This window comes from Rhineura floridana, chromosome 1 (genome assembly GCF_030035675.1).
Source record: "Rhineura floridana isolate rRhiFlo1 chromosome 1, rRhiFlo1.hap2, whole genome shotgun sequence".
NCBI classification, from domain to species: Eukaryota; Metazoa; Chordata; class Lepidosauria; order Squamata; family Rhineuridae; genus Rhineura; species Rhineura floridana.
Window position 1 is genome coordinate 28,260,993 of NC_084480.1, and position 24,840 is coordinate 28,285,832.

The window sequence follows — 24,840 nt, forward strand, 5'->3', positions numbered from 1 at the left end:
TAAACTACAGTGCCCAGGATTCTTTGGGGAGAAGCAATGTGATTTAAATGTGATATAAATGTATGACGTTTACAGCGCCACCATCTTACTAGAATTTTGTCTTTTGATGCTGATGCCTGTTGTATCTCTCACACAAATGTGAATGTGTGCTCATGATGGCTTTTGGTTTCAAAATGGCTGGTTTAAAGGATCAGACCCCCTCACACATATTTTGAAAGAAATGCCATGATTTGGAGTCAAATTACACATTTCATGGTTGTTCCATCACAATTACAGCTCCCAGTACTTAAATTTTTTACTGTAAAAAGGCAGCTGTAGGGGGCTCTGAATCTGATTGGAACAGTGGGTGGTGTTGCAAGGGAGTGTTCAACCCTTCCCTGCTGTTTTTCAGATTGTCTTGCTCCCCATAAGCTGTTCTTAGTCCTGGTGTTAGGGATGGAGTGTAGGAAAAGCTATACAATAATTAACAATATAAAATGAATCAGTGCAACCAAATCACACATCAAGAAGGAAATGTAAAGGGGCAGGGACGAGCTTTTCTTAAAACAGGAGACTGATTAATATTTAAAGGGCCAGAGTTCCATGCATAAGGGGCTTAGTGAGTAAAATTATGAGTTGGAAAGAATAAGGAGGGGAGCTGAGAGAAGTCAGTGGAGATAAATGAGAGAAAGGGGCAAGGCCACAACAATTAAATTGAAATTTAATACAGGACAATAGAAGAAGCAAGTGAAGAGCAATATTTAGACATGCGACATGATTAAAACACGAAAGACATAAGGAGAGCTTTGCTGGATCCAACCAATGGGCCATCAAATCCAGCGTTCTGTTTCCCACAGTTGCCAACCAGATGCCTCTGGGAAGACTACAAGCAGGACATGAGCACAACAGGCCACCCCTGCTGTTGCCACTGAGCAACTGATAATCGTGATTGGCAAGTGAGACCTGCAGCAAAATGTTGCAGTGTGGAGTACTTCTGTTCAGCCAGCTATGTCTTCTTCAAAGATACTCCATTTCGTTCCCCCCTACGTCCCTAGGATTCTGTCCCCGTGCAACAGACATTCCACATGATGTTGTCACTGTGTCTCATTGGCCTTTTCAGCGGGGAGGGGTTCCCCTTTTTGTATTTTTCCCCTGAAGATTTGTTATGTGCATCAGCAAACCTTGGGGCTCCCCCCACATTCTGATACCTCTGCTTACACGGCAGACCTGGAGTAGTCACCATGGTGCCCTCCAGACGTCGCTGGATGCCAGCTCCTGTCAGTCTCAGCCAGCAAGGCTGATGGTCAGGGATAATGGGAGTTGTAGTCCAAGAACGTCTGGAGGGCATCTGTTCAAATTCAACAGCTGTAACTTTTCCTCGTTATGGCGGGACAATGATGGGGGAATGCTGAACTGGCTGGATTTCTATCTGTCATTCAGCTATCACAGGCACAGGAACTATTCCATGAAAAAAAAAGGTCTCAAGTCTAATCTTGTGGTTACCTTGGACTCAAGCACTTTGCAAGTCTGAAGCAGTAAGATTGAACTCACACATTTGGAAAAGGTACACAGGTGATCCTTCTGGAACTTCACCAGATCAAAATGTAGATGGGGCATTGCATGCTCCAATGCTTCCCACATCCAAAAGTCCCAAAAGCTTAGCATTCCCTCTGATGTGCTAGTTTTCTTTTGTTTCCAGTATGAAGGGAGCTTTCTATATGAGAAAGCTTTGAGATTTTCTCATGTAATTCCAAGCTGGTACAGTCCAGAACGGCTGCACTGCCCCCCTCCTTCCTGAGCATGTTGAAAATTGCCCTAAAAGCCAGCTGAGTAAACATACTTGGAGTTTTCACCCCTCTCTTTTGTGCCGATACTGTTTTTGACTTTTCATCATCATTAAAAGGCAAAATGGTAAGCAGAATATAGCATCTTCTCCCGGGATAAACATCCCTGTGTCTACCCTGGAGTTCCCACTCGTGGTCCAAATGAGACATTATATGCAGAAGCGTGTAACATTTCCTCAAGGCCCCTTTGTAAGCAGGAAAAGCTGTGTCTGGAGTGCTGTTTGGGCATTAGAAAGGTTGTGGAGCGGGGGGGGCAAACACAGCATGCAAGCAGGTGCATAACCCTTTCTCTTGTTACTGTTTCTGAATTCCAGATTGCCACATCTAACCAGCTTTGCTCCCTCGCAAAGTTCCAAATGCAGGATGAGAACTCCATGAGGGGGAAAGCCCTAAACGAACGGGCAATTTGGTGTGGGAAAATGGCAAGTGGAGAAAGGGTTGCACATATGTCTCCCAATCACCTTTCTGGAAGCAGTGTTTCCTATTTAAAAAGCACTAGCAGGGTAAAATTACACACATACGGGTGTAATATCTAGTGCAATCTAGTCAAAAGATCTAGATGGGGTTACACTCCCCCTAAAGGAACAGGTACGTAGTTTGGGGGTCTTATTAGATCCGCTTCTGTCACTTGAGGCTCAGGTAGCCTCGGTGGCACGGAATGCATTCTACCAGCTCCGGCTGGTAGCCCAACTACGACCCTATTTGAGCAAGGAGCATCTTGCCTCAGTTATCCATGCTATGGTAACCTCTAGATTGGACTACTGTAATGCACTCTACGTGGGGCTACCTATGAAGACGGTTCGGAAACTTCAGCTAGTGCAAAATGCTGCGGCCAGAGTTCTCACTGGGACAAAGAAATTTGACCATATAACACCTGTCCTGGCGCAGCTGCACTGGCTACCGATATGTTTCCGGGCCAGATTCAAAGTGTTGGTTCTTACCTATAAAGCCCTAAACGGCATCGGACCGCAATACCTGATGGAGCGCCTCTCTCGCTATGTACCTACCCGTTCACTACGCTCGACGTCGAAGGCCCTTCTCCGGGTCCCAACCCATAAAGAGGCCTGGAGATCAACAACTAGATCTAGGGCCTTCTCGGTGGTGGCCCCCGAACTATGGAATGCCCTCCCAGACGAGATACGCCTGGCGCCTTCTCTGTTATCTTTTCGGCGCCAGGTAAAAACTTACCTTTTCGCCCAGGCTTTTTAAATTTTGTAAATTTTTAAATATTTTAATTTAACATTTTAAACTTAATATGATCTTAATTTAAATCTCAATGGCAATTTTATTAATGTTTTATAATTGTACTATATATATATATTTTTTCCACACTTGCTCATATTTTAATTGTGATTTTATTTGTTGTACACCGCCCTGAGAGCTTTCTGCTATAGGGCGGTCTAGAAATGTAATTAAATAAATAAAAATAAATAAATAATAAATAAAAGCTCAGGTAGGCAACAGAATGTGTTATCAGTGACTGCTGAGAGTTCCCTTCTATTCAATACAACACAATTCAATACAAAATGTCTTAGGAGAAGTTTTTCTATGGCATGTTATTGTGATATTCTCCACCCAGCATGGGGGAGATTTTTTTTTTTACCCTGCATAAAATCAACAGTAAATAGGGGAAGAATAACTCACTTTCTCCATTACGTTTCCGGAATTTTTCCAGGTCCACTGTTGGAGGCCTGCTGGGTTTCTGTGGGGGTGGGCCTAATTTGAATTGTGGAGGCAATGCCTTTCGTTTTGGCAGATTCTTGTCTTTCTCTTCTTTTTCAGAGTTACTGGCCCAAGATCCTGTTGTAGCCACTCTAGGTGAACTGACAAATGTAGCAGGTGGAGGTGTTCCAGAAGGTGACCCAGAATCCTCTTGATTGAGTCTGATAATATTCTTGAGCACACTCGACCTTGCATCTTCATTATTCTGCTGCCCATAAGATTTCTGGAGGACTTGAGACAGGTTACCTTGGTTACTGCCGTGTTTCAAAGCTACACCAGCAAAAGGGGCAGCCATGGAATCCGTTCCTTTGTTGTTGTTGCTCTTTCCCTCGGCATCCTTGATCAATGGAAATGAGTTGAGTTTTGGTTTGGGTCCTAGTGGGCTTGGAGAAGCCTGATTCAAGAAGCCGTTTTTGTTGGAAGCCTCTTCATTGGGGATGGAATGTGGGCTTGGTTTTTTCCCAAGGTGTGGCTTTGGAAAAGGAGGTTTGAAGTCATTTTCCTGTGAGGCTGCAGTAATTTTTTCTTTAATTCCAGCTATCTTCTGAAACGCATTGTCTTGGGATACAGGTTTAACACTTGACCTGAGTTCTCCAGGAGGCCTGAATTCATTTTTTGGATGTGTAGAGCCTGGCAATCTGTTGTCAGGAGGCTTTGGGAACCCTGGTTTGGATTCGTCTTTTAATCCATTGGTAGGTTTGGGACCCAAAGGCCTAGGGAATCCAGGTTTTTCATTAGCTTCCCTGCTCGCTGCTTGGGCCAGTGCTGCAACCTTGCTGGCCACGTTCTTCGAAGGCTTGGGATCCTTGTCTGATGTGTCAGGAAGAGGAGGTTTGATGCCCAAAGGAGGTTTAAAAGATGGAGATTTGTGAAGGTTGCTGGGTCTGGGAGGTGCACCGGCATTTTCCAGGTGGCTAAATTTGTCAAATGGAGGTCTCGTGACCAATGAAGGTTGTCCTGCAACTCTGATTTGTCTGTGAACCTCCTCGGCGGGGTTGTTACTAAACTTTGCCATGATGGACTTCACGTTTGTCTTGCCATCCTACGATACATAAAGAAGGTGTGCATTTTTACAAAAAAAAAAAAGCAGAGTGAGCAGTCGTTCTCAGCAACATTCACATATACTGTACTTTGAAGAGTTTCCTGGCTTGAGGCTTGTGACACTCCTGATTGGTTAGAGATATCTCAGCATTTAACTTCCTGTATGGCTAAAGATGTTCAACATTTTGCTACATGCTTGTTGTGGTTAAAGTATTACTTCAAGTTGTTTATTGCAGACAAGGGCAATCTTGCTGACTGGATCTAGCCCTGCTTTGTCTGCTGAAATATGTTCCTCTTCCTATTATATTTGTGGAACAAAGAAGCGATATTATGACCTTAAATATATGTACCAAACTATAGATCTAAACTTAGCAGCTCTATACCCTTGTAACACATGTATTGTTGGTGTACTTTGGGGTTCTACAGCTTTCTGAAGTGGGCTTTTGTACAGTATCTGACATTTTATGTTTCTGGCCAACGTGAAGTCTACTCTGCACGCTGCTTTTCATTTTCTCATGGTTTGCAGGTTGTAACAAGCTGTAACAGTGTAGATTTTCAAGAGCAAGTGCCCCACAAAACACAAGACACATTTGTGTGTTGCCGAAGAGTATCAAGCTAAGATGACTCGTAAGGATGAGACATTAAGATCTGGGCTGCCTCTCTTCACTACATTTCTTTTTATGCAAGTCTAGAAATTTGGTAAATGTTGGAACATGGTGATGAATCATCAGTACTTTATTTCTTCTGTTCCCATTCACTTATGCATGAGAAAGTAAGCAGGAGTGAGCAGGGGGGGGGGAATAAACAGAAGACCAGAAGGCCTGATGATGCATTATCAATGCTTAACTCTCTCCTTCCCCATTCACTATATGGGAGAAAGTATACTGGACCATTTAATTTCTGAAGGAAAGCAGAAACATGTTAACAAGTGCACAAGATGGCTAATGAGAGCTAATGGTTAGAACATGATGAGGAATCCTTTATCTGTTGAAGGCCACATTCCCTACTGGGGAATATGCTAGGGGGCTGCATTCCAGTGGTGGGCAGGGCTGAAGTCAATGGTGGATGGGGCCCAAGACATCCCCCCTTTCCCCTTCTTGTTCCCCCCATCCAGTGGGCTGCTGGGGGAGGATCACATTACCAGTGGTGGCTGATGACCATTGGGATTGGTAGGGCAGAAGGCAAGGAAGCCAACAGTATCTAAGGCCCTCCTCTGGGTACCATCTCACCAGGATGCCCGGAGGATTGTTACCAGATCTAGGGCCTTTTCTGTAGTGGCCCCCAAATTGTGGAACAGCTTACCTGAAGAGATACGCCTGGCGCCTACGGTGCTTTCTTTTAGGCGCCAGGTTAAGACCTGGCTGTACTCCCAGGCTTTTTAATGTTTTTAATGTTAATGTTTATGTCTACGCTTTATTTTAATACTGTTGTTGATATATGTGATTGATTTTATTATAATATTGTATTTTTAATCTGTTTTGTACACCGCCCAGAGAGCTACTAGCTATGGGCGGTCTAAAAATGAAACAAATAAATAAATAATAAATAAATAACAGTAAGTGGAGCCAGAGCCAAAAACAGTCAGAGCCAACTAATTCTAGCTTTGTCCCCATCCTTCTCCCTTCTGAGTTCTGTCCAATACTGAGACAAAGGAGAAGGAAGCTGATAGGCAGTACTGTTTCTTGGACTGGCTGTAAGAAGGCAGGCAGGTGAAGGCTGGCTGATGGGAAACTGAGATGGGTAGGGCAGAGCCAGAGCTTGGAAAAGTTACTTTTTTAAAACTACAACTCCCATCAGCCCCAGCCAGCATGACCAGTGGAATGGGCTGATGGGAGTTGTAGTTCAAAAAAGTAACTTTTCCAAGCCATGGGCAGTGCCCCATTGGCCCTAATGGACCAACCTTCACTGGAGATATTATTCTTACCAGAGGTCTAAACTGATCACTTGTGGAGAGTTCAAAGGAGATATCCATCAAAACATGAGGATAGTTGAACACTATATATATCGCTTCTGTATTTTTTATTTTTTGGTAAAAAATGAGGTACCCATACTCATATCTTTATCAAAGTGCCATGGCACGAAATGGCTGCAATGCACAGCAGTACCACTGAGTACTGTCACAAACCAAAAAGCCCTGTATATATGTATGGCGGAACAGCAATTTTGCAGTTTGGAGGAGTCAAACAGAGAAAGGGCGACAGAGAGAGAGGGAGGGAGGGAGAGATGAGTTGGTTGGAGTCAGAAGACACCATGAAGGCACAGGGCTTTTTTCCCAGGGATCTGGTGTGGGTAGTAGCCCTGTTGCTTTGTAGGAGTGCTAGCGGTTACTCTTCCCTTGAAGTAGAGCATAAGGTGGGGTACCTTTTTCAGCCTGGGGTCCACATTCCCTTCTGGGCAACCTTCCAGAGCAGGGGGAAGACGTGCCAGTGGTGAGCCGGGTCAGAGGCAAAACTGGGCAGAACAATGACTGTAAATTTTAGATTAGTACAGCTGGCTAGTTTCTACACCCACTCGCATACGCCTTTCTATCCTCCATCTGTCCAGGCAAGCAAGAGTCCTTATCAGAGTTCATGGACACATCCCAGCGACGCAAAAGCACTAAAGGAGGGTGTGAAGCTCAGCCAGTGAGAGGTGTGGCCTGGAGAGAGGGGTGTGGCATGGGGAGAGTCCAAAGGACCAGGAAGAGAAGCTTGGAGGGCTGCATTTGGCCCCAGGCCTGAGGGTCCCCACCTCTGCTCTACTTGTCTATTTGTGAGTGAACACAGCGTACATTACAAACACACTATACATCTTCAAGACTCTCTCATCCAAAAGAAAGAAGGCTGAACTCAACAATGCTGCCCTTGGACCTTCTCACCACTTGGGAGAGCATGCAACAATCCATAGCTATATCTTTGTTTTGTTTGTTTGATGATAATGATGGTCTGTAGGCATCATCATCATCATCATTGTCATCGCTGTTGTAGTTAGGGATGGGGGAGAACTTCAGTTTGCTTTAACTTAATTCACACTTCCCGAAACAATACATGAACTGAAACGCAGGGATCTTCAAAATTTGCTCTTCCCCAAATTGCACAAGCACCCCTCCCCCAAAATGTACAGAAATGCATATATTACGGCAACGTATGCATAAAGAAGCATATATTAGTGGAAATAACATAAAACCCACTGTATCAGGAACAATTGCTAGCAAAAGTGTGTTGATTAAACAAAATGGCACACTAAAATATGTGTATTAGGAGAAATGCGCACAAAAAAATGCTGATGAATTTTCACAAGAGCTTTCAAAAAACCTGCAAACTGATCCAGAAATGTCACAATCTGAATTTAGGATTGGAAAAATGAGACACAGAGAGAAACTGAATTGACAGATTTGCCCTAGTAGTTTTGGTGGTGGCAGCAGCAGTGGTAATAGTGTGCCTGTGTATGCACGCTCACAATCCACTTCTAAAAGAACTGTGTCCTTGGCTCCCAACAGCAGAAAAACTACAACAGAAAATCCTCCCCATTTACAGAAGTATTAATATATCGCCTTTTTGCAAAACATCAGGGTAGGACAACAACATAAAAAAAAATTAAAAGCAATACAGAACAAGAGACATTTCAAACAGCTGCATAGGCCTGCCAGCACACACACACACACACACAAAAGTCTTCAAGAGATGCCTAAAAGTCAAACGTGAGGATGCCTGCTGAATCTCTGCTGGAAGAGAATTGCATAGAATGGGACTGGCAATACTGAATGTCTGACTTCCGGTTGAGGCCACTCAAGCGTCCGTAACATGGGGGGACTTTTAATGGTTCCTTTTTCTTATAATGCTTGCAGAGTGCTGAATAAGATCTGTGAGCGGGAACAGAAGAAGGAACTAAAATGTTGTTGATTCAGATGGCCTGAGATGTCTTTGGGAATAAACACCAAGCCCACATGACTTCTGGAAGGAGAAAATGCTGTAGTTCTCCATTTACTTTGTATATTTAGAACTAGATCGTAGGACTATTTATTTATTTATTTATTTTTGTAATGGGTAAGTATTTTTAGAAGCCAAGTGAGCTTTGCAGACAGCATTTCAGGGCAGTGGGAATTTGTCCCAAGAGTGATTAGCTGTTCATGAAGTTGTGCTTCATTGCCTTTACAGTGATGGATCAAGCTGGAAAGCATACAGACTATTCCTGCAATACCAAATAGGACCTACAACAAAATGTTGTAGCGTGGACTACTTCTGTTCAGGGTTTCTTGGAGGAAGGGTGAGATGTAAATGTAATAAATAAAGCAGCCAGTAACTGGGACCAGTCAACTGGTCCAAAATCCAGCAGCCAGATTGTTGACTCAGGTTCCTTTTAGAACTCACATAACCCCCATTTTAAAACAGCTGTACCTGTTGCCAATTCAGTTCTGGACCCATTTCAAGGTGTTCACATTACTATTTAAAAGTCAAAATATTTGAAAGACTGCCTCCTTCCCTACAGACCCTCTCTGGTGTAGGGATGTGCTACCCAATTTGGATTTGGTATCAAATTTTCCATTAATTCACTTATTTGCTATCTTTGCAGATTGGATTTTTATGTAGTGAGTTTCTGTGGCTATTTTCGGAAATGGATCTTTTAAAAAAAATCTGCATCTAAAATATTTCTATTAATATCCATGTTGTTATTGATATTTCTACCAGTTTATAGATATTTCCTTTAATTTATTGACATTTCCTTTCAAAATGTCAATATTTCCTTTCAAAATATTGATATTAATATCAATATTTTTTTCTGACGGATTGGTAAAAGCAGTGGCTAGTGGACAACTAACTCGAATTGATACCAACCTGTAAGGCTGACAGATTGCTTTCAAACTGGCACTGGCCAACGGATCCCATCCCTACTGTGGTATTAAGATCAGCAAAAGGGGAGGTCTTTGTGGTAGTTCCACCCCCCTCAGATGTTATTCTTCTGATATTAAATTGTTTTAACTGTTTTCAGTTTTCTGTTTTTATATTGTTGTAACCCACTCTGGGACCTTATGGTGAAGTACAGGTAAGAAATCCAATAAACAGTAATAATTTATGTGCTCTTTATTCTTTTTTTCAGTTATGAGAAATTTTGTCATTTCCGTGAATAAGTTCAGAGATCTTCTTAGCTATTGCTGTCATAGTAAACTTTGCATGCCCCTTCTTGTTTTACAGCTAAAACAACACACTGTTGTCTCACTACAATAAACATCACTGCTGTGTTTTGCATATGGTTTCCTTATTTGGCAATGATGGCCTGAAAAGGGAAAGAAGGGCTCTTTTAAAATATTAAGGTGTTTGCCCCCTCTCCATATAAATCAGGAGTGGGGAACCTTCATATGGAGCGAGAAATGCCAGACGTCCAAGCTGAATTTAGAAAGGGAAGAGGCAACTGAGATCATATCGCAAACATATGTTGGATAATGGAAAGGACCAAGGAATTTCAGAAGGAAATCACTCTGTGCTTTATATATTACAGCAAAGCCTTTGACTGTGTAGATCATGAAAAGCTATGGAATGCTTTAAAAGAAATGGGGGTGCCACAGCATCTGATTGTCCTGATACACAACCTATACTCTGGACAAGAGGCTTCTGTAAGGACAGAATATGGAGAAACTGATTGGTTCCCCATCGGAAAGGGTGTGAGACAGGGGTGTATTTTATCACCCTATTTATTTAATCTATACACAGAACGTATCATACGAAAAGCAGGATTGGACCAAGATGAAGGAGGTGTGAAAATTGGAGGGAGAAATATCAATAATTTAAGATATGCAGATGATACCATACTACTAGCAGAAACCAGTAATGATTTGAAACGAATGCTGATGAAAGTGAAAGAGGAAAGCACAAAAGCAGGACTACAGTTGAACATCAAGAAGACTAAAGTAATGACAACAGAAGATTTATGTAACTTTAAAGTTGACAATGAGGACATTGAACTTGTCAAGGATTATCAGTACCTCGGCACAGTCATTAACCAAAATGGAGACAATAGTCAAGAAATCAGAAGAAGGCTAGGACTTCTAGGACATAGGAGGGCAGCTATGAGAGAACTAGAAAAGGTCCTCAAATGCAAAGATGCATCACTGAACACTAAAGTCAGGATCATTCAGACCATGGTATTTCTGATCTCTATGTATGGATGTGAAAGTTGGACAGTGAAAAAAGGGGATAAGAGAAAATCAACTCATTTGAAATGTGGTGTTGGAGGAGAGCTTTGCACATACAATGGACCGCGAAAAAGACCAATAATTGGGTGTCAGAACAAATGAAACCAGAACTATCACTAGAAGCTAAAATGATGAAACTGAGGTTATCATACTTTGGACACATCATGAGAAGACATGATTCACTAGAAAAGACCATAATGCTGGGAAAAACAGAAGGGAGTAGAAAGAGAGGAATGCCAAACAAGAGATCGACTTATTCCATAAAGGAAGTCACAGACCTGAACTTACAAGATCTGAACAGGGTGGTTCATGACAGATGCTATTGGAGGTCACTGATTCATAGGGTCGCCAGAAGTTGTAATCGACCTGAAGGCACATAACAACAACAAATGAACTACAACTCCCATCAGCCTTAGCAAGCATGGCCAATGGCCAGGGATGGTGGGAGTTGTAATTCAGCAACATTTGGAGGGCCAAAGTTTCCCCACACCTGATGCAAATGGAAATATGCCCTCATCAGCATATTACTAAAGTTACAGACCAAACACAAGACTGTTGGAAGAGAACTTCCCATGTTCATTTTCCAGACATGCAATTTGCTATGTTCTTTGTAAAATGGCCTAAGAGGAGTTTCATACAATAGCTCCATTTTCTTGTTGCTGTTTAAAAAGGAGATCTTGGACAAGTTTATTTTATTTATTTATTTATTATTTGATTTATATCCCACCTTTCCTCCCTGCAGGAGCCCAGGGCAGCAAATAAAAGCACTAAAAACACTTTAAAACATCATAAAAGCAGACTTTAAAAAACAGACTTTAAAATACATTAAAACAAAACAACATTTTGTGAAAAAAGCTTTAAAGACATCTTAAAAATAGGGTTAAATATATTGTTTTTGTTTTAAAAAAAGTTTTGAAAAAAATATTAAAGAGCAATTCCAACACTGACACAGACTGGGATAGGTCTCAAAAGGCATGTTGAAAGAGGAAAGTCTTCAACAGGCTCCGTAAAGATAACAGAGATGGCACCTGCCTAATATTTAAGGGGAGGGAAGTTGTCCTCAATGGTCTCCTCCGATGGGTGGGCACATGTGCTTTCACTACTGTCACTTCCCCCCCCTCTCTGATCTAAAAATGCAGAAGCAAAAAGAAACATGTGGAGGCTGCTGACCCCAAACACACGTGGAGGCTGCTTCACCCCAAAGCTCTTGCTCATCCACAGGCCTCATTGGCCAGAAGTCCCAAAGTAAAACTCCAAAAGTGTCCTTTTGAGAAAGAAAGGCTTGTGTTGCACAGCATCCTCACCTCTGGCTACCTAATGGAAATCCTGGCTTTGATACAGCAGGGGGTTGCCAACCTTGTTGACCAGTGGGCACATTTGGAGAAATGCGGATACACAAAATGGCTGCCATGGGGGCATGGCACAACCCAAAATGGCTGCCACATCTAAAAGAGCAGAAAAAGAGGCAGCTAAATCCTCCCATCAGCTGCTCCATCAATGTGGGGTGGTGGTGGAGAGGCACCTACATCAACCACCACCACATTTGTTCAGAGATGGAGACTTTTACACCTCTCCTCTGTTCAGAACTGATAGGAGGATGGGTGTCCAATTTTGACATCCAGTGAAATGTGGGCTTGTTTACAGGAGCATAAGGAGCAGAGGGAGAGATGGGGCCCACTCTATTGGATTTGCTGGTTACTTAGACATCAGCTCCATCTGGCTCTTCCACCCTGCCAAATAAATGAATGTCATTAGTTTCACACTGGATTTATTATTTTTCTTTTGAAGATTTATATCCAGCCTTCTAATAAGATGATTCCCACGGCAGCTTATAGAAGGCTGTAATAACCTACCCCTCCAAAAAAAAAAAAAAAACCTCTCAGACATACACACACAACTGAGCAACCTTTTGTCTTCTAGTTCAGTGTTCTTCAACCTTGGGTCCCCATATGTTGCTGCACTGCAACTCCAATCATCCCTGACATTTGGCTAAGCTGACTGGGGATGATGGGAGTTGTAGCTCAACAATGTCTGGAGAGCCAAGGTTGAAGGTCACTGCTCTAGCTGATTAATCAGGCCAGAGCATGCATCCCTTGGGCTCTGCAGTCCAAAGGCAATATGAAAAGCATGGGTTACAACTATGCTGGTTGACAGTGGGGGTGCAATGTTTTGTTTTATGGAAAATGATTATTCTTAATCCCATCTTTATCCTACCCTTTCTCCAAGGAGCTCAGTGTGACATATATTATCTCTTTCTTTATCCTCACAACAGTGCTATGAGGTAGGGAAGGCTGAAATAAGTGGTTGTCTCCAGGTCATCTGGAAGCTTTGTGACACAGGTGTGTGTGTGTTGAAACCAGGGGTCCTCTGGCTAAGGGCCCCAAAAATGCGATGTTAAATGTGTGAATACATTTAACGTATCTGGTTACAATAGGAGCCGTGGGGCTGGGCAGAATAGGGACCATGACATGTGGGGCAAGGGGGTGGCGGCTATCCTTTTTCCTCCAGGCTTCAGCCTTACATAAAACTGACTCTAGAACCTGCTGTTAGCCACAGGATAGACATTTCCATTGGCTTCAACAGAAACATACCTTCTAGAGATAAAAACAGCTTGGGGGTATTTCTGGCAAGACCACAGCATTGGGGGGGAAGATTAGTCCACCTCCCCACATGCCATGGGCCAATCCTGCTTCCCCCTCCCCATAGCTGCTATTGTTAAAGAGAAAACAACTATGTTAGCTGCATGCATATCATGCGTTTTAACTGGTTTGTTTTATTGTATATTTTAATTCAGGATGTTATAATGTTCTCACTGAATTGTAATTGTGTATTTTAAGTATGTATGTATGTTATAATTTTATTTATAGTTGTAAACTGCTTAGAATTTGGCATGTAAGCGGTATATACATTAATAAATAATCATCATTGATCTAGTTAGCATGTGTTTTGGCCCTACAGAGGCACATTAAGTAGTTAATATTTGAAGTCTGCAACCTGCAACTAATTTGGACATTTTTAAAGTAAAACTGTACTATTTCCCACTCCCACTTCCTTGAGAAACGGGAAGTTCAGTGTAGCCTTTCCAGCACATGTTTGATTTTATTTGGAAGAGAGAAGACTATAATCTTATTTATTTATTTAAAGTCAGGATCATTCAGACTATGGTATTCCCAATCTCTATGTATGGATGTGAAAGTTGGACAATGAAAAAAGCAGATAAGAGAAAAATCAACTCATTTGAAACGTGGTGTTGGAGGAGAGCTTTGCAGATACCATGGACTGCGAAAAAGACAAATAATTGCGTGTCAGAACAAATTAAACCACAACTGTCATTAGAAGCTAAAATGATGAAACTGAGGTTATCATACTTTGGACAAATAATGAGAAGACATGATCTAGAAAAGCAGGCAACTGACCAATTATCTGAACTGAGGAACCACCAACTCACAGTGCCTCCATCTTGCTAGGATTCAGACTTGGTTTATTGGCCATCATCCAGCCACCAAGCCCAGGCACTGTTCCAGGGCTTGCGCAGCCTCTCCCAATTCAGAAGTTACAGAGAAATAGAGCTGGGTATTATCAGCGTACTGCTGACACCTCGCTCCGAATCTCCTGATGACCGCTCCCAATGGCTTCATATAGATGTTAAACAGCACTGGGGACACGATGGTATCAAAAGCCACTGAGAGATCAAGTAAGAATAACAGGGTCGCGTCCTTCACCCCATGAAGGTCATCATCAGGATCCATTATTATGGTGCTGTTGATTAAAGGACAAGGCAACATTTTCTTGTTAGAGCACCTCGGAATCACTAGATCAACCTTCATCTACCTGGTACCCTCCAGCAGTATTGGACTACAACTCCCATCAGCCCCAGCCAGTGCTGCCTGGGGCTGATGGGAGTTGTAATCCAACACAGCTGGAGGGCACCAGGCTGGCTACACTAGATTATTCCGTGCGCCAGAGAATGTGAAGCTGTTGAAGTATCTGTTGCCACACTGAAACTTTCCTTTGTCCCTCCGTATCAAATGAAGGCTTTTCACACCGCTGAGTCCCCTCGTCAGCTGACGTGAAGAAGAGGGAAGGAAGGGCAAGGAAAGAGGAAGGTGGAGGATTAGCTAACACTGCTGAACTTCTCTCTCTTTTCTTCTCAGCCTCTGTCACAGAAGGAGAACATGCAAAAATATTCAGTGCGTGTTGTGTGCCAACAATTACACAAGCCATGCAGCTGTCTGGCCGGCATTACTACAGCTACATTGATTTACACTAGCCAAAGCTCTGGGGCTAAACCTTGTCAAGGACCCTGCAAATGTGTGATTCTGGCCTCCGTTCTTTCAAGGGGGCCATCCGAAGCCCACTCCCTGGTAGCTTTCAGACACAATCTGATAACGCTTGGCTGCAGCACATCTGCTTTTGCAACCATGTCTGCTCGTCATGAAACAACTGTTGGGGCAGCCCCCCATCCACACCTTCCCTGGGGCTACATAAGGCCTGTGTCCCCTGAAGGAAGGCAGAAGCGAGGATTCCCAGACCAGGGAGCACTTAACCATCAGCTCCTGAAGGGGTCCTGAATGGCCTGAGAGAACCGTTGGAGCAACTTCCTCTCCTCCTTCCTTGGGACTTCTTTAAACCTGTGTACCCTGATGAAGGAAAGGATAACAGCACGAGAAAAGCCCTGCTGGATCATGCTAAAGGCCCATCTCGACCAGTATCCTGTTCTCACAGTGGCCAGCCAAATGCCCCAGTGGAAAGCCCACAAGCAGGACTTGAGCGCAACGGCACTCTCCTGACTTGTAGTTCCTAGAAACTTGTATCCAGAGGCATCCGGCCTCTGACAGTGGAGGTAGAACATAGCCATTGTGGCTAGTAGCCACTGAGCCTCATTTCTCCATGTCTAATTGTCTTTTAAAGCTATCCAAGTTGGTGGCCATCACTACTTCTTGTGGGAGTGAATTCCATCGTTTAAATTGGGAAAATTGGAGGGAGGGATCTAAAAAAACACACTCCCCCTATTTTCCCAGACCTTCACATCTCTATGTCTGACACTTTGCACCACACTTCATCACTTGCACTAACAAAAGGTTAACAAAGCATCCTCCACCAAAGGCAAACCCTGGAGCTATGATTTATCAGAAAGAGCTCCCAGAAAATTGGGCTTGTTCCTGCTAAATAAAGATAGCTGGATAGCAAGTACTAATGAGATATAAGCACTTTCTTTTTTAACCACCTTTTATTTAGCTATATTTATTTATTATTTGATTTATATCCCGCCCTTTCTCCCAGCAGGAGCCTAGGGTGGCAAACGGAAATGCTAAAACACTTTAAAACATAATAAAAAGACCTTAAAATACATTAAAACAAAACAACGTTAAAAACATTTTTTTTTAAAGCTTTAAAAACATCTTTTTAAAAAAGGGGCTAAAAACATATTATTAAAGAAAACATATTACAAGCAATTCTAACACAGACACAGACTGGGATAAGTCTCAACTTAAGAGGCTTGTTGAAAGTCTTCAAAAGGCGCCGAAAAGATAGCAGAGATGGCGCCTGCCTAATATTTAAGGGGAGGGAATTCCACAGGGTAGGTGCTACCACACTGAAGGTCCGACTCCTATATTGTGCAGAACAAACCTCCCTGCCCCAGAGAGCAGTCTCGACGCTGCATTTTGCACCAGCTGCAGCTTCTGGACCAACCTCAAGGGCAGCCCCACATAGAGCGCATTACAGTAATCCAGCCTGGAGGTTACCAGTGCATGGACAACAGTGGTCAGGCTATCCCGGTCCAGAAATGGCCACAGCTGTCTTATCAGCCGAAGCTGGTAAAAGGCACTCCTAGTCACGGAAGTTACCTGGGCCTCTAGCAACAAAGATGGATCCAGGAGCACCCCCAGACGACAGACCTGCTCTTTCAGAGGGAGTACGACCCCATCCAAAGCAGGCAACTGAACAATTATCTGAACTCGGGAACCACCAACCCACAGCACCTCCATCTTGCTAGGATTCAAACTCAGTTTATTGGCCCTCATCCAGCCCACTACCGAGTCCAGGCAGCGGTCCAGAGCTTGCACGGCCTCTCCCACTACAGATGTTATGGAGACATAGAGCTGGGTATTGTCAGCATACTGCTGACACCTCGCCCCAAATCTCCTGATGACTGCTTCCAAGGGCTTCATATAGATGTTAAACAGCATGGGGGACAAGATGGTACCCTGTGGCACCCCACAGCACAACTGCCAGGGGGCCAAAAGACAGTCACCCAATGCTATTCTTTGAGAGCGACCTTGGAGATAGGATCAGAACCACTGTAAAACAGTTCCTCCAATACCCATATCTCCAAGTCGGCCCAGAAGGATACCATGGTCAATGGTATCAAAAGCTGCAGAGAGATCAAGTAAGAATAACAGGGTTGCACTCCCCCTGTCCTTCTCCCAATAAAGGTCATCCATCAGGGCAACCAAGGCCGATTCAAGATGTAAAAGAAATTCAGGATAATATTAAGCAGAAAGCCTTATACAGGATGAGCTAATGTACATATTGTAGGTGTTTATGAAATATCCCGTTCAAATCTGTCTTCAGCCATAAATTCACCAGGTGACCTTAGACAACCTATGATGCTCTTAGCCTCAGTTCCCCATCTATAATCCAGGGGGAAATAGTGCTGGTGAACATTTGTAACAATTCCTGAGATTATGCCTGTGAATTGTTTTCATCACTCAGGAAAAGAATTGCTACATAGATATTAAGTGCTATCATCTCCAGTGCCCTCCAGTTGTTATTAAGTCCATTTGTCCCAGCAGAACAAGAAGGCTCTACCTTCTTTTCCACCTTAAGTTTGCATATGTAAAACACTTGTACATGTGTATGTCTGACTCATTTGTCTATTATCATGAATGCACCTAACTAATCCACTTCCTGCCCTGAACAAATGCAAAGCAGATTTAAATTAATCATTTGCAGGATCATGCAGACCTCCACAACTGAACTTGAGAAATAGGCACAGCACAGTTATTGAGAACCAAACCATAGAGGACCAGCTGTAGACATTCTGACAAACAAGGCAATACTTAAAATGACTTCCCCTCCCCTTCCCAAAATGGATCACATCTTAGGATGTTTCAGTAGAATCCTGACTCCCCCCTGCAAAAAAAAAAACATACTGTTGAGCAATGAATGATTGTGCCTGTACACACAGATACACACACGTGCGCGCGCGCACACACACACACAATCGTATGGACATCACAATTTCCTCAACCTTACAGGAGCTTCACAAGTTATCCTATCCAAAAAGTCTCTCATATCCTAATACAAGGGAAATGGACTTAGAAAAAGATGCTGTCCGGGCAGGATAGGAAAGCTGTGGCCCTCTGGATGTTGTTAAGACTTTAGCTCCCATTAACCTCAGCCAGCATCATGGCTAGCAATGATGGGAGTTTGAGTCCAGCAGCATTTGGGAATTCACAGGTTCTCCAGCTCGGATGTAGTCCCTGGAATCAATTTATTTAACTGTATGTACTAATAACTCAGGCATTTTATATTGTATATTATAGGGCAGGTGTCAGGAACCTTTGGCCTTCCAGATGTTGCTGAACTACAACTCCTGTCATCCCTGGTCATTAGCTGTGCTTGCTGGAGCTGATGGGAGTTGTAGTTCAGCAACATCAGGAAGGCCAAATGTTCCCCACACCTGTCCTATGGCATGAGCTTTTTGGAAATACCTACTAGCCACATACACTGTCTAAATGAAATTGATTGAAAGCTGGTTTTGTTGCATGTGAATCAGATCATACCCAACCCTGCACAAAGAGCTATTTTTAAAATTTCTCTCTAGTAGCTAATGTAGCTTGGGCAAGCAAATGGATGAAACACAAGGCTCTGACTCAAAAAGAATGCATGCCGCAAGTGTGGGGTTCTATGTGAATGAAAAAGCTCTTGCCAGGTTCATGAGGCTAAATTGGGGGGTGGACCACTCCTTTTGCCTAGACACATGGTTCCTATTCTTTGTATAGATCAATTTCCCATCTGGGAAAGCAAAGGTTCCCCAGTACTATAAACATACTTCCTTGTACTAATTGGGATGAGCTGAAGGTCTCCTAGACCCTCTGATGGAGATTATCTGCTGTATATTTTGGAAATTTGGCTGTTTGCTATACATTTGGACACCTTTTATTGCAACCAAATTTTGCATGATGGTTCCTGAGATCAAGGAGCAGGTTTTTGTCTCTGTTTGGATACAGTGGGATGATATTTTGAATCAGAATGGCAGACACGGGGTAGAGACACACTCACTGTTCTGCTGGTTCCAGTAGATCTCCACCTCTCTTTTCTAAAAAAAAAAAGGGGGGCACATGATGCTAGTCAAACCCCTCCCCTTTTTACTGTAAAATCTTGTGGGATCAGCTTGAGTACTTTTTTTTAAATTCACTCAAAGAGATTTCATAACTGATCAGCAAATCAGTCCATTCCCCCTCCAGGTGTGGCCAATGGACACACTTTGCTGTGGCGACTAGTGTGCTCACTGCCTTAATCTTTCAAAATTAGACTGATTTAAACCACAGATTTTGAACTGCACTTTTTTTTTGTTTCTTACAATTCCCAAGCACTGGGTACGAGGCTGCTAGCATCTAATATTTCCCCTTTGTTCTCTCCCTGTGTTTCTGTCAAATCTTCACCTTCAATGGTCTACATTTTTTAATTTATTTGTTTTATGTACTACGGCTATATCCCACATTTCCTCCCAGGAACTCAAGGGAGCATATATAGATACGATCCTCCCTCTCTGTTTTATCCTCACAAACAACCCTGTGAGGTAAGGTAGGCTGAGGGATAGTGACTGGCCCAACATCATCCAGTGAGCTTCATGGTGAACGGGGATTTGAATCCTGGTCTCCCAGGACTTAGTCTGACATTCTAACCACAATATCACATTGGCTTGCAACATTTGTATGCAATATTATTCCTACTCATTGCATAGCTTGCATTGGCTGCCTGTATGTTTCTGAGCCCGATTCAAGGTGCTGGTTTTAACCTATAAAGCCTTACATGGCTTGGGACCACAATGCCTGATGGAATGCCTCTCCGGACACGAATCTACCCGTACACTACGCTCAGCATCCAAGGTCCTCCAGGTGCCTACTCTGAGGGAAGCTGGGAGTCTGGCAACAAGGGAGAAGGCCTTCTCAGTGGTGGCCCCCAAATTATGACATCAGGTCAAGACTTTCCCCTCCTCCCAGGTATTTTAACATTTGAATAATATGTGTTTTTTACTTGCTCATCAGTTTTTATGGGTTTTAATGGTTTAAATTTGTATACTTGTTTTTAATGTTTTTAATTGTTGTAAACTGCCCAGAGAGCTTTGGCTATGGGGCGGTATATAAATGCAATAAATAAATAAATAAAATAATACTCTGAATAAACCCATTGAAATTAATGGACATGATTGAAATGAAGGTTATTAATTTTGAGTATAACTTAGTTGGATACAACCCATTGAGCTGAATGTTTTGTGCATCCATTCTACCCAGTGATGCAGAACAATCAATGTGCAGTTGTACTGCCATTTGTAATTTATTGTTTTGTTGTTCCGTTTGGTTTTAGTTGTAAATCTTTCTGCTTTAAAGTTGAAGAAGCATAAAAAATCCCCATCCCATTGAAAGGAAAAATTTCTGATGTGATATGAAAGCTTGACCTCTGATGTTTGATATTTAGTGGCTCACAGGGGTGCATGAGGACTTTTATCTCTGTGAATTCCTACAGGAAATGAGATGACCTCATCCTCACCTCTCAGATTAAGGTGCAAATCAGAACCACCAGGTTTTGCATTTCTCTGAATACTGTGATACAATTTTTTGCAGTTTAAATGTACCAAATGAATTATTTATTTATTTATTTATTGCACTTGTATACCGCCCCATAGCTGAAGCTCTCTGGGCGGTTTACAGCAATCAAAAACATTAAAACAAATACACAATTTAAAAACATATTTTAAAAACAATTTAAAACACAATTTTAAAATTCAAAACAATATAAAAACAATTGCCTTTAAATGTGTATTTTGACAGAAAGTAAATATTTAATCACATATTTTGAGGGAGAGTTCATATTTAAATAGTATCTTAAGTGAAAATGCTCAGTTAAATATGTTTTTAAAATATATATTTAAATAATATTTTTAGAGGATTTCTGCTTTAAAAGTTGCAGTTAATGGGAAAAGGGTACAGAATGGAATTATGGGTAAAAATGTGGAAGTGACATAGACTGGAAGCAGGCACATTCACCCATTGCCACTAGTAAGTGGGGATGGGAGAATCTGTCAATTTCAGTTTCTCATTTTTTCAGTCTTAAATCCAGTTCTCTGCATTTCCACAGAAAATTGGTAATTAAAAAAAAATTCTCATGAAAATTTGTCAGCATTTTAGTTCGAATTTCTCCTGATAAACACATTTTGTGTGCAGTTTTGACTAATATACACATTTTATGCAAGCAATTTCCCCTAATATAATGTATTTTTGTATGTTGTTTTCACTAATATAGATGTTTTAATGCACATCTTCCCTAATATATGAATTTTTGTATGTATTATTTGGTTGAAGAACTGCACTGGAGAAATTTGAGAAGTGCTAATTTTGAAGGATAGATGTGTTTCAGTTTGTGCATTGGTTCAAGAAATAAAAATTATGTAGTGTCTTAAGGCCCCATCTGCACTATACATTTAAAGCAATTTCATATCACTTTAAACAGTCATGGCTACCCGGCTGCACCCCAAACATTCCTGGGAACTATAGTTTGTTAAGAGTGCTGAGAGTTGCTAGGTGACCCCCTCACAGAACTACAATTCCCAAAGTGGTGAAACAATCGATCCTTCTTCCCTGGGAACTCAGGGAATTGTAGCCCTCTGAGGAATGCTTGAGCTTGTCCCCTCATACTGTCTGCTGAAAACCTCCCTCTTCAACCTGCAGAATTTAGAAGAAAAGGCATGGAGATACTGTCTCTCTCCCCCAAGCAGCTGTGGGAGGGGGGCACCTATAACGAAATGGCAGAAAGGGTTAAGTGGTCTCTGCTCCTGACATTCTTTGCTCATGATTGCAGCCTTTTTAAAAAGCAGACTGCTTCAAAAATAACCATTAGGAGACTGTTCATGCATCTCCAATATAAAGTCTATTTTGGCCGTGAGCAAGATGCATGCCCTTGCTGCAATCATTTTTACAATATGCTGATTCAGGGTTTGGCAGTTTGCCATTTTCTATTATGCCCTGTTAACCACAGACTATGGTGGACACTGATAAGAGTTAAAAACATTTCTCTCTGTGTGTGTGTCTCCCTCCCCACCCCGCTGCCATTTTTTTTTGCCACAGGCATTTTCACACACAAGGCTTTTCTTTAAATTCACCCACAATCCAAATATAAAACCCACTTTACTTAGAACACACATGCCATTTCACTTCTGCATTCTAACGCATTAACAATATTCACATAACCAGAGGCTGAAAACCCTGCAGGCCTCTCCAGGCTGTACAAGGCCTTGCAAGCTATCTTCAGAACTGATCTAGGACCTGTTGGACACTAGCAAGTACTAATTCCACCCCAGTAGAGAACTAACTGAACTCTAGGAATCCAGGCTGAAATTGGCTTGGAGCAGGATTAAAGATAACCCTGAAAATAGTGCAGGAAAAAAAGATCTCAAAAAGCAACATTAAGTACATCATTGCTGGATCAGTACATGTATCTTTAAATATATCCAAAGGACCATCACATAGATCAGGGGATCCCAACCTGGGTTCTGTGACTTGGTTCTGTCTACAGCTTGTGATCTGTTGAGCCCAGTCCAGCCCACCAGCTATGTATGGTGGACCACCAGGGTCTCAAGAAACATGTTTGCGCAGCATACTTAGAACTGCAAATAAAAAACAAACACAGTGTTGTCATAGGAACATAGAAAACTGCCTTATACCAAGTCTGATCATGGTTCCATATAGCTCAGTATTGTCCACACTGAATGGCAGCCGCTCTCCAGGATTTCAGACGAGGGTCTCTCTCTGGGCCTTCTTGCATGCAAAGCAGGTGGTCTACCATTGAGCCATGGCCTTTCTCTAGGTCAAGCACCTAGAAGGTGACAGTATTTGACTGGTGGATAGCATTTGACTCGGTGGTTCACAAGTGTTGGCAGCCTGATTGCCTGGCCTTGCAAAAAATATTTATATAGTTTCTTACTACACCACACAGCTGGGTGTTTTTTTTTCACACCTCCACAAATACAGAAGTGCTGTTCTGTAGGGATTTGCTTCTGTCTCGCTTCCAGAAAGCTAGTAACTCATGAACAGTTTGTAAAACTGTAGAGGCTGTTCTGTCATCTTAGTTTTTAAACAAATTCTGTGAAGCTAATGAAAATGAGGATAATACTCCGCACTTACCATGGCTGATGAAATTCTCTGTGTGCTTGCAAGCCTGCTCAAGAATGTAGTGTTAGAAGAGGAACATTTTCTTTGTCCTTTTCCTGGTACTTTCAAAATAGGAAGTGGTGGGTTTTTTTTAAAATTCACCCTTCGTAGGAAAAACCTAACAGTGCAATCCATGTTTTGCATACTGTATTATGATCCAGCATCTAACAGAGCTTGTAGCAATAACCTGAAAACACCCTATAGTACTGGGAGGCTAGGAGGTGAACTGGGAAATTTGTACATGAATGACTGTAAAATATCCAGAAATAACGCACTATATTAATACACACTTTTTCATATATATTTCTTTTGATTTTCTAGGAATTGCAATAGTCAATTTATTAATTTTCCTCTTGATAGCAGCCAGAATGAAGATGTTCAGGTGTTAGAAAAGAGCCTCTGAGCTATCACTGCCAAGCTGGCAAAGCCAAGCTGGCAAAAACTGACACATAATAATAGACTGTTGAGGGAATTAGCTGATCCTGATACATTTGATTCTGTTTGGCTTTCATTTATATCTTTTATAAACATGGATATGGAAAGTATTCGTCCTCCCACAGGGCAGGAGTCATTTTGGAATGATGCTTTGGTATAGAATAATAGAATAGTAAAGTTGGAATAGAACAGGATAGTAAAGTTGGAAGGGGCCTATAAGGCCATCAAGTCAACCCCCCTCTCAGTGCAGGAATCCAACTTAAAGCCTACCCGACAGGTGGCTGTTCAGGTGCCTCTTGAATGCCTCCAGTGTTGGAGAGCCCACCACCTCCCTAGGTAATTGGTTCCATTGTTGTACTGCTCTAACTGTTAGGAAGTTTTTCCCGAGATTCTGCTAAAATCTGGCTTCCTGGAACTTGAACCCATTATTCCATGTCCTGCACTATGGAATGATCAAGAAGATATCCTGGTTTGCATTTATATGATGATGGTAATGTGTCAATGCCTTCTGACTCAACTTCATGAAAGAGGACCACCACCTCACAATATGAATGGAGAGAGAAAACAATTGCCTATGTTGTGCATGACCTTGTTGTGTTTTGCTTGTAATATTCAGTTTTTTTGTTTACTATTTTAGAAACATCTGATAAGCGGCATTAAACAAAACATTTATTTTATGTTGAATATTTAAAGCTTTTTGCATTTTAATTTTATACATATTTAATCTCCAGCAATGATGCCTTCCCTTTCTAACACACTGTCAAGGTAGCTTAAAATAAAAATAAAAGCCACTGCTCAGTGGCACCGTGCATACTTTTCATGCAAAAGGTTCCATATTCAATCCCTGGCAGGCAGTCCCATCAGAAACTGTAGAGACCTGCTGCCACTCATTTTAGACATAATACTGAACTAGGTGGATCCATGGTCTGTCATGAACTTTGACAGTTTCTTATGTTCCTAATAAGAATAAAACCACAGAGCAACTCAACAATGCAACCCTACACAGCAGCATTATTTATTTATTGAATATATACCAAACTTCTTCCCAAGGGAGCCCAAGGTGACAAACACATAAAACAATTTAACAACAACAAACAGCATTCTAAAAAACAGTTAAAAACATGCTAAAACAGTTACAGTTAAACATTCTAAATGCAGTTAACAGTTAAAAACATATTTTCGTCCAGTAATCTCTGGGTGCAACTCAGAAGTG

General features: G+C 42.1%; 1 protein-coding gene across 6 annotated transcripts in view; it reads right to left on the minus strand.

Moving 5' to 3' along the window:
* The window catches only part of FYB1 (FYN binding protein 1), a 76,319-nt gene that overhangs the window by 49,819 nt on the left and 1,660 nt on the right, over positions 1 to 24,840 (minus strand). For 5 of the 6 annotated variants that reach the window (XM_061616879.1, XM_061616907.1, XM_061616899.1 and 2 more), the window contains exon 2: positions 3,468 to 4,587. In XM_061616879.1, coding sequence (XP_061472863.1) covers positions 3,468 to 4,587 — 1,120 coding nt within the window. Of the gene's footprint in view, positions 1 to 3,467; positions 4,588 to 23,165; positions 23,250 to 24,840 lie in introns of those variants that run through there. The other variant, XM_061616889.1, reaches the window with a different exon arrangement.